This window comes from Nannobrachium achirus, assembly GCF_963921795.1.
Source record: "Nannobrachium achirus genome assembly, chromosome: 5".
NCBI lineage: Eukaryota > Metazoa > Chordata > Actinopteri > Myctophiformes > Myctophidae > Nannobrachium > Nannobrachium achirus.
Window position 1 is genome coordinate 10,566,645 of NC_137814.1, and position 15,062 is coordinate 10,581,706.

At 45.1% G+C, this 15,062-nt stretch overlaps 1 protein-coding gene across 8 annotated transcripts in view; it reads right to left on the reverse strand.

Moving 5' to 3' along the window:
- Nucleotides 1-15,062, reverse strand: part of LOC308284704 (receptor-type tyrosine-protein phosphatase mu) — a 337,583-nt gene that overhangs the window by 52,144 nt on the left and 270,377 nt on the right. For all 8 annotated transcript variants that reach the window (XM_080725420.1, XM_080725419.1, XM_080725418.1 and 5 more), the window contains one exon: nt 8,690-8,726. In XM_080725420.1, the coding sequence (XP_080581546.1) occupies nt 8,690-8,726 (37 nt within the window). The remainder of the gene's footprint in view (nt 1-8,689; nt 8,727-15,062) is intronic.

The following is a 15,062-nucleotide window of genomic DNA, read 5'->3' on the forward strand; positions in this document are numbered from 1 at the left end:
AAAATCGTGAAAATTCGAATTTTGACCCGATTCTATAAGTGTCTTTTGAATCCTTCTAAGGTTTTTTTTTTAAAAACCTATGTTTCTATGTCAGCAATCTGGCCAGCCATCGTCAAAGAAAAGGTCCTTTTCACTCAACTGGAGCTCAGTTAGTCTGTTTTTGAGAGACTACTATGTCAGTGGTTCTCAAACCTTTTCACGTGAAGGACCCCCAAAATTATATTTGTTTGGCCACGGACCCCCATCTCAAAATATTTAGTTCCAGGGACCACCCAGAAGCAAAATTCGAGTTACAAACGTTCGCTTTGAAAATACATATATTCAAAGATTTGCACACATTTTCACGACTTTTTTTCTCCAAAAATAGCAGATCTACAAGCTCGCAGCGCGGCACTCGGTGCCGCGCTGTGAGCTTGTATATCTGCTATTTTTCACTGGTTAAAGCATTCAATAATTCTAGGCCTAAATGGGTTAAATAAATATTTAATCAATGAAAAGTATTAACAAGAGCTTGTGACTTAATAATAACTTGGAACAGCGGTTCTTTTTTCCATTTCCTGAGAAGTATGAGTCTTGGACATACAGTACAAGGTTTCCGGCTGACAGCGACAATATGTGGAGTTGATAAGAAGGGGTCTTATCTTTCTGAGGCGTAGTTAATTATGGGTTATTAAAAAGATGTTTTAAAATCTGGGATTTTATGAGCTTGCGGTGGTGACGGCCATGCAAAGAAAGGAAGTACCACGTGTTATCAAATAGAGATCTAACTACACTGAAATCGTGTACCTAACGCATCTGCAATGTTGCTAATCTTTTCTTGAGGAAAAAGCGATTCTGTGCTAGATTCTGGGCTTTTTCTTATCTCGTGACAAACAGCAAGCTGCTATTGTTATCAACTGGGTATCTGAGGACAAAGCGAAAAGAATCCTAAAAATTATGATTCAAATGCGCAATCTAGATAAAGAGCCCTTTTGAGGTCCTTCTTAGAAAGTTCCAAAGGCTGTAACTACTGTATACAGCAGTAGAGAGAAGAGGTTGGAAACTTGATTGGTTGGATTATTTTGCATCCCTAACGAGACCCCAAATAGTACAATGCTGCTGATGAGAAGCCTTTCTGGTTGAATTTCCTTCGTTCTTTCGTTCTTTATTTATTTTTTACAAGTAGCTTGTTTTAAAAAAAATCACGCTTGTGTGAACTGAGCGGTGGAGTCTGTGCGCGTGTGTGTGTGTGTGTGTGTGTGTGTGTGTGTGTGTGTGTGTGTGTGTGTGTGTGTGTGTGTGTGTGTGTGTGTGTGTGTGTGTGTGTGTGTGTGTGCATGCGTGCGTGCGTGTGTGTGAGTGTGAGTGTGAGTGTGCATTGCCTGTTCTGGCCTGGCCTGAACAACAGCGCCCCTCCCTTAACATGTGTGGTCATAAAAGGTACTGTAGGCTACATACAGACAGACAGACAGACACGGACGGAGACAGACATACCCACACACACGGCCACGTATAGGAGCGTTGTGACCACCGCTCAAAAATGACAGAAATGGCAGTGAGCTAGAAACAGTGATGGTGATCAAGGGATTGAAGTGCAAATCAACACGTGCTGTTGAAGGGCTGTACAACGAGACACATAACGGACGATTGAAAAGGACTTCCTTCCTAACCTAGACTGACGGAACTATTGCTGTATTGACTTTGACCTCTAAGGACCTTCCAGGGAGAGTGCTCATGTGCGTCTTGCGGTGACACGCTTCCTAGTTTCTTCTTCTCTGAGAAGTTTTTTTGTTTTTTTCGCACTGATTTGGTTGTGTTGGTAGTTTCTGACTATTTTGCTTTGTTTAACAATGGCAGTGAGATACATGTTGCACTAACTAGCATTGACTGCTATGGTCTCTTTTTGTAAGACACTTTATGTATATATACTTATATATTATTCGCCCCCTCTATTGATGCACCTTCTCTTTATTGGTACTGTACTGCTCTTGTTTTTTTCCTCTTATCTATCTTTTTTCTTACTTCTCTGTAACTTTATAAATAACTGTATACTGCTGTGCTACAACAAGACAACTGAATTTCCCCCTTGGGATAATAAAGGTATCTATCTAGGGCAGCCTTTCTGAGACCCTCATCCTTCTACTATAAAATGAACTAAACTCTGTCCGCCGTCCTTCCACCCCGTTTCTCAGTGGTTTCAACAGTCGATCTGAACTTGCTCAATGGCATTGCCCGTTGCCATAAGCAGGGGTGAGGGTCGTTTTTAAACTTTTTCCCACACTTAAGCTGTAGGTTTTCGCTACACGTGGGCTATGGGATCTGTAGTCGCGGCAGCGGTTCCATTGCCCCTACTGTGACCGCAATGTAGTCCCAGACTAGGGGGAAATGTGGGTTATATGGACAAGCATGAGTTGACAATAGCTTGGTTTATATTTAAGAAATTATATTTGATTAGAGAGCTTCTGTGGGAAATGTTTTTCATAAAAAGTATAATACACAATTACATATCAAATAATGTGCACTTCAGATAAATATGCCCTGTCTATTAGCCTAGTAAACTAGAATCCTCCTGCCTCAACAACAGATTTCATAACCCGGCACGTAATGTAGTTCATGATAAAGGAAGCACTGGTTATGGGCGCACGGTTTGGAGAGATATTTACACTTTCAACCGGGCGTCCCTTGGACGAATCATTATAGGCGAAGAAGTTGTTCCAAACAAAAATTATAGATAATTTTTGCTTCAAAAATAGTTAAAATAATAGAGCAACGAGCTCGCAACGAATCACGTTACGACAAGCTATGAGTTTGTGTGTTTTGCTTGTCACATACGCCAAGTGAGCGGGACGTTTCAACGTCAGCGCTGGGTAGTAGTGGGTACACGGGTAGTGGTTGGAGGGGTTCGGAGGTGTTCTAGCTGCACTCCAGAGGAAGAGGAGCACCTCTCAGAGTGGCACAGGCAGCTGTCAGAGAGCCGGCGCTGGCTGGTTGGCGCGGCGGCACTGCTGCTGCCGACAACCACGCTGTGTTCTGGGACCCGGCCCGGTCTCCTCCTCACTACTGAGGATGGAGGGTGACAGCTGTACAATTCCCAGACAGACAGACAGACACTCGGGTGCTGCTGTGGAAGCTACTGATCAACGCGCGCGAGAGAGAGATAAGGCACAGGCACACACACACACACACACACACACACACACACACACACACACACACACACACACACACACACACACACACACACACACACACACACACACACACACACACACACACACACACACACACACACACACACACACACACACACACACTGTTCCTGTCCTTCCTCATCCATTAATATTACATGCAGTAGCCCCTGGTACTATGTATACTCACTCATCATTGATTTGCTCTCACTCACTATTCTTTCTCTCTCTCTCCCTCTCTCTCTGTCTCTGTCTCTCTCCTGGTGGGCTGGGAGATGTTACCTGTAAATTACCAAACTGGTGACATTTAGCACTCGGGGTGTCACAGGAGGGTGTCGAGCCGATGGTATCAATGAGCATCTGATCCGGCGCAGAGAGGAGAGGAAGGGAGAGGGGAGGGGAGGGGAGGGGAGAGGAGAGGAGAGGAGAGGAGAGGAGAGGAGAGGAGAGGAGAGGAGAGGAGCTCTGATGAAATCCAGCCCTGCATGGCTTTGCTTTCCCCGACTCATGAATATTTCCCAGATCACCGGGTGGTGATGGCGGGTGATCAGAGGCAGTTTGTACGCCCACCTCAACCGTAATTCAACCGCCTCCGCTGACAGCTCCACAGAGACAGATCCGTAGATAGACGAACACAAAAAGGCTCTGGTTGGTAGGGGGTGGGGTGGGTGGGGGAGGTAAAGCCACCTGGGAGGTTGGGTGACGGGTGTTCGAACGACTGCCGTCACAAATCAGCTTAGCGGGTGAGTCGGCGTCGTTCAGAACTTGAAGCAGGGTTGTTTTGGCGCGCCGGCGGTGCAGCGCGGCATCGCGGATGAGAGAGAGAGAGAGAGAGAGAGAGAGAGAGAGAGAGAGAGAGAGAGAGAGAGAGGGCGACCCAGATAATGAGGAGCCGGCTGGCTCCGTGCGATGAGGCTTTTATGGACTGACAGCTGTTCCAACCTGCCGCCGTCACCTTGAACGGCGCAAAGGGACTGCTTAATAAACCCGCGGCTAACGAGCGCCGTTGTGCTTTATGGCGGAAAGAGAATGGGGGACAATGTTATATGCTGCACGTCATCTGCCATATTGAAAAGTGCCCCCCCCCCCCGTCACCCGTCACCCGTCACCCCAACACTCCGCCCCTTGAAATTACATCAGAGATTTTTTCAGCTTACCAATTCACTATTATATCGTCACTGTCGGGCAGAAACCTCGTATCTCCAAGTTTCAAATTTGTATTTTTTTTCACAAAGTAAAGCCCTGCTTCATTATACAAGGCCGTCGCACAAAAGTAGTGAAAACAGCTGATCTAGATCGGCTGTTTTCACTACTTTAAATCATTTTAAAAGTGATAAATACAAAACAAACGGTTTTGGACATACAAGGTTTTCCACCCGACAACGACGATATGGCGAGTATACAGGCTTCTTCGTTTCATTTATTTGCCGTTCTGTGCGAGTGACACTCACTCAGCAGGTAAACAAATAAATACAAACTTTACCCATAAGAGAAAAAAAAGACAACTTCCTCCTCATTTTCATAGTACCACAATGCCACGGTGCAATGTTCGTTCTCGGGTTGTGTGCGGCGCGTCTGAGACGGGTCTGTCTCTGTCTGTCTGTCTGTCTGTGTCTGTCTGTCTGCCATAATCTCCTCCCTGCTCTGTGCTTCAGTGTCAGCAGACTGGAGGAGCCTTGGTCTTCCTTCCTGTCAGGCTGCTAGAGGATGATGATGAATTATAAAAGGGGCCTCCGCTCTCTCCCGGAGAATACAGATGTTTCACCAACCACACACACATCTTACCTTCTCTCTCTCCTTCGTTCTGGGCACATCCGACTACACTGTGAAGATACAGAGTGTCAACGGTAACCCACGACAGCGGATGTGAATGTGAACTAAACGGATCCTTTTGGGTCCATTTGGTTCCCTTATAGCAGTGTTTCTCAAACTTTCAAATGTCAAGGTCTCTCCTTAAAGGGGTACTGTCTGTCATATTAAAATATTGAGTTAATATTTTTGTGATGTCATTGTGGGAATGCGCAACTAAGCCAATCAAATTAATTGACTAGACTACTTACTGTACTGGTCAGCTGTTGTTGGGGGTTGAGGGGCAGATTACACTGTGACATGAGTTTCAGACTATTTCAGAGCGTTTTCAGAGAGACCACGTGACCTACTGTATCATACTATTATAATTTTGGGGGGTGTCAGCGGGCCTTTAACTCTGACAGTGTACAAAATGGAACCAAATGAACCCGATAGGGTTCATTTGGTTCCATTTGTAGGGATCATTTGGTTCCATTTGTACACTGACAGAGTTACAGACTTGTATGGGTCAATTTAGACCCCCATAAAGGAACCCACAGAGTCCACTGGAATCCACTTTGAGAACCACTGCCTTATAGGTTCACTCATCGGTGTTATACATTCACACTCTGGATTTTTCAGTGTAGACGGATCTGCCCAGAAAGAAAGAAGAGTATACCGTGTACTCGGCTGCGATAAGTCCTTATTGTGTCCTCTCTCTCTATGTCTGTCTGTCTGTCTGTCTGTCTCCCTCTCTCTCTCCCTCTCTGTCTCCCCCCCCCCCCCCCCCCCCCCGCTCTCTCTCTCTCTCTCTCTCTCTCCCTCTCTCCCCCGTGCACTCCGATACAATCGATGGAAAATGAGGACTTATTATGCAAACTCAATGAGAAAACAGGGGCTAATTAACTTGAATGGAAGCGCATTCGGCTCCGCAAGCTTTCCATCTCAAACTGGATGTACGCCTGAGACGCCTCTCAGACGGCTGATCTCTGTGTGCAGTTTTTTTCTTTTAACGAGGATTCTGCCTCTTCACGACTAAAAAAAACAATTAAAGAGAGAACTTCTTAAAATGATAATTAGCTGGAAAATAGTTGCTTTTTGAGGTATACAATCTCTCCCGAAAGCTACTTGTTTTTGTGGCCTTAAACACTCGAAGGCTTGAGTCTCTCCAGCAGAAAGTATCAAATGTACTTTACATAGCTCTTCCAAGCAGATGGAATCGACATGCATACACATACACACAGGTTTAAAGGTGTACACGTGACAGGTGTCAGGGGTGGAAAGGAACTGCCTACATGCATTTACTGTACTGTACTTACGGTAAGTACAATTTTTAAGGAGTATTTCCAATTTTCATTAAGTTTACATCTACTCTCCACAACATGTCTCAGAGGCAAATATTTTACTTTTACTCCATTACAATTAGCTTTAAAACTTTATTTACTAGTTACTTTGTAGATTTTAGAATAGTATTATTACAAAATATACATTAGTGTAAAACGTTTTGGATGCATATTTGTGTGCTGTTTTATATTTGACTATGAAAAAAGTAGGCCTACACTGAGTCATTTTCCAAAAGAAGAAATAGCTCATTCTCCAGTCATTGTCATTCATATGGTGTGTTCCTGTTCCATTTATATGCTTGTGTTTTCAATTTTGCACTTCAGTGTGCTGTAAATGCGTAGTGTGAAGCAAATGCTTACAGTAGGTGTGTACTCAATGAATGGTGTGTGTTGTCATTTGAAAATATGGCTGTGCGTACCAAATGAAAACATTTATGAACACAGATAAGTGATTTCATTTGATGGCGGTGAGTGTCAGGTTTAACATTTCGTGTGTGAGGTTTTCAGTTTTGTGTGTGCAGTTTTGAGAAAGCCGTTATTGTATTGAGAAACGTGTGTAAACAATCGTGAAAAACTGTAACCACTTCAGCCATATACTGTATGGTTATTTACAAAGGATGTTTTATAGATTTTGAAAACTTGAAATGAGATAGTAATTTTACTTTTGGTACTATATTTTGACGCCAATACTTGTCACACGCACGCATGCACGCATGCACGCACGCACGCACGCACGCACGCACGCACGCACGCACGCACGCACGCACGCACGCACGCACGCATGTATGCGTGTGTACAGCTGAGACACACACAGAGAGACAAGCGGACCAGACAGACAAATGGCTGGAAGAACTAGCGCCGCTGGCTGATTGGTATGCTATCAGTTACCAGAAGTATAAGAGCAAACGGCAGGGCTGTTTTAATTGAGACGCCCAGGAAGAGAGGCGATGCTCTAATAAACAGGTAATTATGCAACTCCCAGCTCCGCCAAGGCAGATTGTGAATCCATTAAGGTCTCCCCGCGAAAGAAGAAAAAAAAGAAGCGTCTCTCTTTATTTCATTATAATTTTTTCCTACCATTCTCTCCCCCCCCCCCCCCCCCACTCTCTGCTCAAAATCCTCACAGAGTCAGGTCTGTTGTTGTCTGTTGTGTGGATCCGAGGTGCGAGGTGGGGGGCGGGGTTTGTGGGGGGTCCGCCCGGCCTTAACAGTTAACCATCAATCAGTCTTAACCTCCGGGGTCACAGCGGGAGCTCCTCCCTGCCCCGCGAATCTGCCGGCCAGATTAACACGGTGACAAAATGTGCCTGTACATGATGGCTAATCCATTTATTTATTCAGCTCTCTCTCTGTCCCCAAATGGCTGATTAATCACTCCCACACCACCGGTGGTGAGGAAGAGAGAGGAGAGGAGAGAAAGGACAAGGAGAAAGTGAAAGAGAGAGAGAGAGAGAGAGAGAGAGAGAGAGAGAGAGAGAGAGAGAGAGAGAGAGAGAGAGAGAGAGAGAGAGAGAGAGAGAGAGAGAAGGCATGGATGCCTGGCGGGGTCGCCAGTTCGATTCCCGATCTGGGCGACCTTTGCCGCGTGTCGCTCCCCATCTCTCCCCCCATTTCCTGTCAGTCTACTGTCCTATCCAATGAAGGCATAAAAATACCAAAACAAGTCTTTAAAAAAAAATCACACCGTGTGAACTGAGCGGTGGTCGGTGTGTGTGTGTGTGTGTGTGTGTGTGTGTGTGTGTGTGTGTGTGTGTGTGGTGTGTGTGTGTCTCTGGCCTGAACAACAGCGCCCCTCCCTTAACATGTGTGGCCAGAAAAGGTACTGCAGGCTCTGCAGGCTACATACAGACACGGACACACGCACACACACACACACACACGCATACACACACGGCCACGTATAGGAGACGGTGTAACCACCCGCTCAAAAAGAGAGAGAGAGAGAGAGAGAGAGAGAGAGAGAGAGAGAGACACAGAGACAGAGACAGAGAGAGAGAGAGAGAGAGAGAGAGAGAGAGAGATGTGCCTATAAAGACAGATAAGGGGACAGAGAGAGAGAGAGAAAGATAGAGTGGAGAGAAGGAGAGAGAGATTGTGAATTTGTGTGTGCACGTGTGTGTGTGCACGTGTGTGTGTGTGTGTGCACGTGTGTGTGTGTGTGTGTGCACGCGTGTGTGCGCGGAGCGGCACAAGGCTCCCCAAGCATCCGCTTGAGTGAGCATCAAAGAGTAGCTCACAGGACCGTATGTAAACAAAGACGGGGATGTGCAGCGAGCTGTTTGAGCGCACCTGCACACCCAAACAAACACACAGGTTAGCCGTGCAATCTCGGCGGCGCCAAACCCCGTTTGGCAATTATGGAAACTTTATTTTCTGCTGCTGCATTCTTACCTTGCGTAGCGATGTAATGGTTTGGCCTGTGGTAACCCTGGAACAAAAGCAAAAACAGAGGTAGAGATGAGTGAGAATAATTCCTGCTCATTAAAGCCCGAGTTGTGCTTAGTCGTGTACGGGTGTCGTGCACCGGACATGGATGATCTACAAGTGCAGCGGGTGCCGCGACGCGCCGCGTTGACAGCTTGTAGATCAGCTAGTTATGGTTCACACTTTCAGTTCAGCGCTTAACACAATGAGCCACATGAAGAGGTTTGATATTAGTCTGTTTACCGACCCCTAAGACGTTTATGAAGTCTAATCATGAAGTCTAATTGTGCCCACAGATGCAGCGGCACATGCTCACGGAACATCCACGCTGCCCTGGCCACCCTCGCTCCGACGCGGGTTCCACTTGACAAAAGCACTCTGACTTCTATTCATGTGCATCCACGCAATTACACACGTCGCCCTCATAGAAGTGTGCAGCCGCATGCGCTGCCGCTGCACTTTTGCTTTGAGAGAACTTTTATGTGTGTGTGCGCGCGTGTGTGTGTGGAGGGGGGGTGGGGGGGAGGGGGTTCACATTGTGTTGCGCCGTTGTCGGGGGCCGGCTGTCAAACATCAGGGCTTTCTGCTAAGCTAACGACGCCTATTCAGTTCACAATATCCCTTTGTTTTGGCCTCTGTTGTGTCAGTACATGTTCTGCAACATACTATGATAGAGGGCTTACAATGGCTGCCTTCTGTGTAGCATACTGTGGCACGCATCAGAAAACAGCGCGGCGCAGCACTCTCTCTCTCTCTCTCTCTCTCTGTGCGCCGTGTACCTCTGGAGAAAGTGTTGATAATCCCCTTGATACAACTAGCAGCACTGATCTTCACAATAGGGCCCTAGTCTCATGGATTACTCTAATCCCCCCAAGTTTTATTTTGTCCAATTCCTTGTCTTCTCTCCAGAGATAGCACAGCCAGGAAACAAAACATTAGGACTTAACGGTTCCTTCACCGGCACACAGCCTCCCCTTTTGATTGCACACGCACGTACATGCGTACATGCAGGGGCGTCACAAGCGGGGGGGGGGGGGGGGGGGGGAGTGAGTTTAGGGCCCAAGGTGGAGGGGCCCTAGTAACTTTAGCTATTGAAAAATAGCAGATATACAAGCTCGAGCTTGTAGATCTGCTATTTTTGAAAGGTCGTGAAAATGTGTGAAAATCTTTGAATATATGTATTTTTTAAGTGAACATTTGCTTCTGGGGGGTCCCTGGAACTAAATATTTTGAGATGGGGGTCCGTGGCCAAACACATATCATCTTGGGGGTCCTTCACATGAAAAAGTTTGAGCACCACTGACATGGAAACCATAGGTGTCTTGCACACATTTTCACGATTTTTCAAAAATAGCAGATATACACCGCGGCACTCGGTGCCGCGCTGCGAGCTTGTATATCTGCTATTTTTCAATAGTCAACATTCATTGGGGGCCCGCAGTGAATCCTTGTACCCAGGGCCCAGAATTTGGTGTGACGCCCCTGCGTACACATACACACACACTCGCGCACACACACACACACACGCACGCAGGCACACGCACGCTCGCTCCGCACCTCCCGTTGCTATTTCTTCTTATCTCTCTCATATTCAATTTAAGTTGGACTGTGATTAACGTTTCCCCAATGAAGGGGGAAAGACACAAAGGATATTTTCCTCTCTCCGTCTCTCATCCATCCGGTTCTTTCAGCAATTCAACTATCCTCCATTTTTAATGACTTCTTTATCGTCTGAGTGAAGGGGGAGAGGGACTGGGAGGGGGAGGGGGGGTTGTTTGTGCTTTCATATAGTTCTGTCAAGCAAAAGTAGAAGCCCAATTCACCGGCGGATTAGAAGGTAGAGGGAATGGATGACGTGTCGGGGTGCGTGTGTATGTGCGCGCATGACTGCGTGCATGCGTGTCCGTGTGCGCGCGCGCGCGTGTGTGTGTGTGTGCGCGTGCGTTTGTGTGCGTATGTCTGTGTGTGTCTGTGTAAGGGCATTAACAACTTGTAATTTTTGCAAGTCGACTCGACTCAGTAAAAAGTTGAGTTGAAGTCGACTTTATCGTTTGATGACGTCATCACATCACACACGCCACCCCAATTATTTTGAGGGGTCCCCAGATGATTAACTTAATGTGAAACATTGTTTTCTCACTCAACTGTAAACAAACCAACATAAAGTTTAAGTGTATAGAGGGTATCTTCACATTTCTAAAGTGCCAATTTAAGGACTTTTTCTAAAATTACAAATTAAACATTGTCCAAATTGTCAAATATATAGAGGCAGAAATTGTGAAAATAGCCGATCTACATGCTCACAACGCCTTGCAATGCGAGGCGTTGTGAGCATGTAGATATGCTATTTTCACAATAGAAAGTATTTTTTTTTTCAACTTCGACTTTCGACTTTCTCTGGTGGGAGTCGACTTGTGTAATGAAGTCGACTGAGTCGACTTTTTCGTTAATGCCCTTGTCTGTGTGTGCTTGACTGTGACTTTCAGCTGTTTAGTGCTTGCAATAAACACGAGCGCGTCTTAAGACTCTTGAGGATAAACAACTGGAGGTAAATGGAGTTTAAACTCAGAATGTGGTTTATACATTTTACAGGCGTTGCTGCATGTGCATTGATGTGAGCACCACCAGAGGGGGTGGGGGTGGGTGGTGTGCACTTGTGTATTCTGTTGTGTTCTGAATTGTTTCAATAAGTTCTATTAATTCTTTCTAATATCAGCGGGGTGCAGCAGACTCTGCAACACAACATGTTGTGGCCCTGGGGCATGTACAGTACAGCATGTACAGTATGTACAGTATGTATGATAATCATGTGGGGTGCATGTTAGGGTAGCGATCACTATGGAACTAGTAGGGTACATACAGTACCATACAGTAAACACTACAGTACCAGTGGTGGAAAGTAACTAAGTACACTTTTGAGATATCTGTACTTTATTTCCAATTTCCAATACTTTTACTACTACTCCACTACATCTTGGATCCAAATGTTGTACTTTTACTCCACTACATTTATTTGAAAACTTTAGTTACTAGTTACTTTCTAGATTTTGCTTCGTTTTACAAAACACACATTAACCACTTCAGCCCTTTATAGATTTTTGGACATTTGAAAATAGACGATCTACAAGCTCACAATGCGTCGCATGATTAGCTTAATGTGCAACATTGTTTTCGCACTCAACAGTTTGAGGCAGGAACATTCACTTCAAGAATATAACAATTTATTGTATAATTGAACAGAGTCTTGGCAAGAATATTTAACCATTTATTGCATAAATGGAATGCAATTAATTTTGGCATTTGAAGGGCTCCGTGTTCGGAGATGCTCCCTGAATTTTGTGCAGGCTTTTCTGAGCATGCTAAGCAAAATCAGGGAACGCAAAACAATACCCCCATAGGGATAGAATAGCAAAATAGCAATAACCATGACATGTAACATAGTCAAATCACAGTATTGAGCTTAACAACATTGACATGAACTTAGTCAAAATCACAGTATTGAGCTTAACAACATTGACATGAAACTTAGTCAAGATCACAGTACTTTACATTGACATGTAACTTAATCAGACAATCACAAGTATTTTAGCTTAGCCAGACTGATCGTGCAAAGGTGGAGGCTGGGGTGGAGGAGGAAGCAAGCAGCAAATGATTCCGAAGCTCCGGAACCAAGCATTGGTAGAGAAAGCAAGCACTATTTAAAGGAGCCTCCCCTACTGACTGAGAGCTTTGATTGGAGTATGGCAGTCATGTGACATAATGACCAGCAGATATGTTAATGAGGTATGAGAACAGAGCTGACTGACATCTGACTACAGCTGAGCAGCAACTTGACTCCCATGCCCTGCATAAACTAACGCTGACGCTTCATTAAACAAACCAACATAGTGTTTAAGTGTATAGACTCTGGAGGCTATCTGCACATTTCTAAAGTGACAATAAGGACTTATAAGACCTTTTTAATAAATCTAAAATGAAAAGTTTTACATTGCCCAAATTGTCAAATATTTGAGGCAGAAATTGTGAAAATAGCGGATCTACATGCTCGCAAGCGCATGTAGATCGGCCATTTTCACACAAACTCAGGATACAAGAAGAACTGTTCCTTGAGAAATAGGAGAAATGGACTCAACCCAACAAAACGACACAACGAACATTTAATATGGACTAAAACGTGATACTTAAACTGTTATAATGTTGACCCTGTGAATCTTTTGTACATGTGACAAACTGCGAATAAAAATTAAGTAAAAAAAAAAAAAAGAATCGTGTTAAACAGAATGTAATGCCTCAACTCCTCCAACTCCAAGTAGTGCTCGTCAGGGTTGGGGGGGGGGGGGGGGGGGGGGTCTCCAGTTCAAATATGATTATCTTGGGGGTTGCGGCCTGAAAAGGTTGAGAGCCACTGATCTACAGTATAAAGTGCTGCCCACAACCCAAGCACCCCAACACGTGTACAGTGTCATTACAGTACATTGGGACTATTATTATTATTATCCAGACGTTTATTGCCTTTTACAGTAACATTGAGGGGCCGTGGTGGCAGCCTTTTGTATTGTTATCACAAAGGAAAGTGCCTTTACCACTATAAACCTGGCACCGCTGTCATTATTCTCAAACCAATTACCAGTAAGACTCCTAAATCGGGAGATAAGCGACTGTCAGGTTGCATACACAAACTTTAGAAGGCAATGGTAGCCAATAAGGAGGGAAGATGGGAAATAGGACAGATCCATGTTGATGACATGACTGTAGAGATACTGTGTACCGCTTTGCGTGATTTTAGGGCAAAATCTGTAGAAGCAGTGTCCAAAAATGTGTTTTGCAAGAATCGGCCTCATGGTGGCGCTAGAAGAGGGCCATGTGAGAAAAGGGGGGTGGAGGTAGTGGTTTGGCAGCCAAGGAGTGTGTGTGCACATTTTGGCATGGATCGGGGCAACGGTGGCGGATATACAGTATGAGAAGTGCAAAAGTGTGAAGTGTGACGTGTGACTGACTGACAGGTCAGTCACAAGTAAAAGTCCAGAACTCCAAAGGTCCAGAACTCCAAATGTACTTGAGTAAAAGTACAAAAGTATTGGCATCAAAATGTACTTAAAGTACACAGTAACATCTTTTGAAAATAGCAGATCTACATGCGAAATAGCTCACAATGTGTTGCATCGTGACGCATTGTGAGCTATTTCGGCTATTTTCAAATGGCCGAAATCTATATAGGGCTAAAGTGGTTGCAGTTTAGTATGTCTGTATGGGTTTGCCGCTCTGACATCATGCTCTGACATCACTGTGATGTCAGGGGAACCACTCAAACAGAGCTTTGGATCCAAGATGTAGTGGGAGTAGAAGTAAAAGTATCGGAAATTGGAAATACTCCAGTAAAGTAAAAGTACCTCAAAACTGTACTTACGTACAGTACTTGAGTAAATGTACTTACTTAGTTACTTTACACCACAGCCGACAGCAGAGCTATAGTGTAAACTACACTATGCAGATACACTATACAGTAGGCACTTTGGAGAGTCTTCCACAAAGAGCAACTTTTGTCACATTTGTCACATATTGCATCTTCATGATCGCTACAAAATTGTGCATCCCAGTGCAAAGAGAGTCTCCGTTAGAGTGTATGCAAACCTAGTACTGTTTACCTCCACTACACTGACAGTATGAAGTAAACAACTCGTAACAACCCTCCATGCCCTCCACGCACACACACACACACACACACACACACACACACACACACACACACACACACACACACACACACACACACGCACACACACACACACACACACACACACACACACACACACACACACACACGCACAGAGTCAATAACAAAACAAACGTCTTTGCTGACACCAGGCCATTTACACCACACTGCCTTGCTTTCCAACAGCTCATAGGAATTGCCTTCTAACAGTTTATGAGAGAGAGAGAGAGAGAGAGAGAGAGAGAGAGAGAGAGAGAGAGAGAGAGAGAGAGGGGGGGGGGGGGGGGGGGGAGGGAGAGAGAGAGAGAAAGAGAGAGAAGGGGAGAGAGAGAGGGAGAGCCCCTGCCGTCTCGGCTCGTTCGTACATGACTGAAAATAATCGGTAGAATAATGGGCGCACAATAACAAACATTGTGGGGGGAACGTTTTTTATACATAAGAGTTTATTAGGCAGGGAGAAGCTTTTAGATGGCTTAAAAAGCTTTTTCAGAGGGAGCAAAAACATCATTTCCCATCTGCCTGGCGTTCCTGGCTAAGTACCTTTGCAATAGGCTGACGGCCGGGCTGCGCTGGAAATCCTTTTCAATCAAGGGCTGTCTCTTAATATGCGTATATTCTTATCTTATA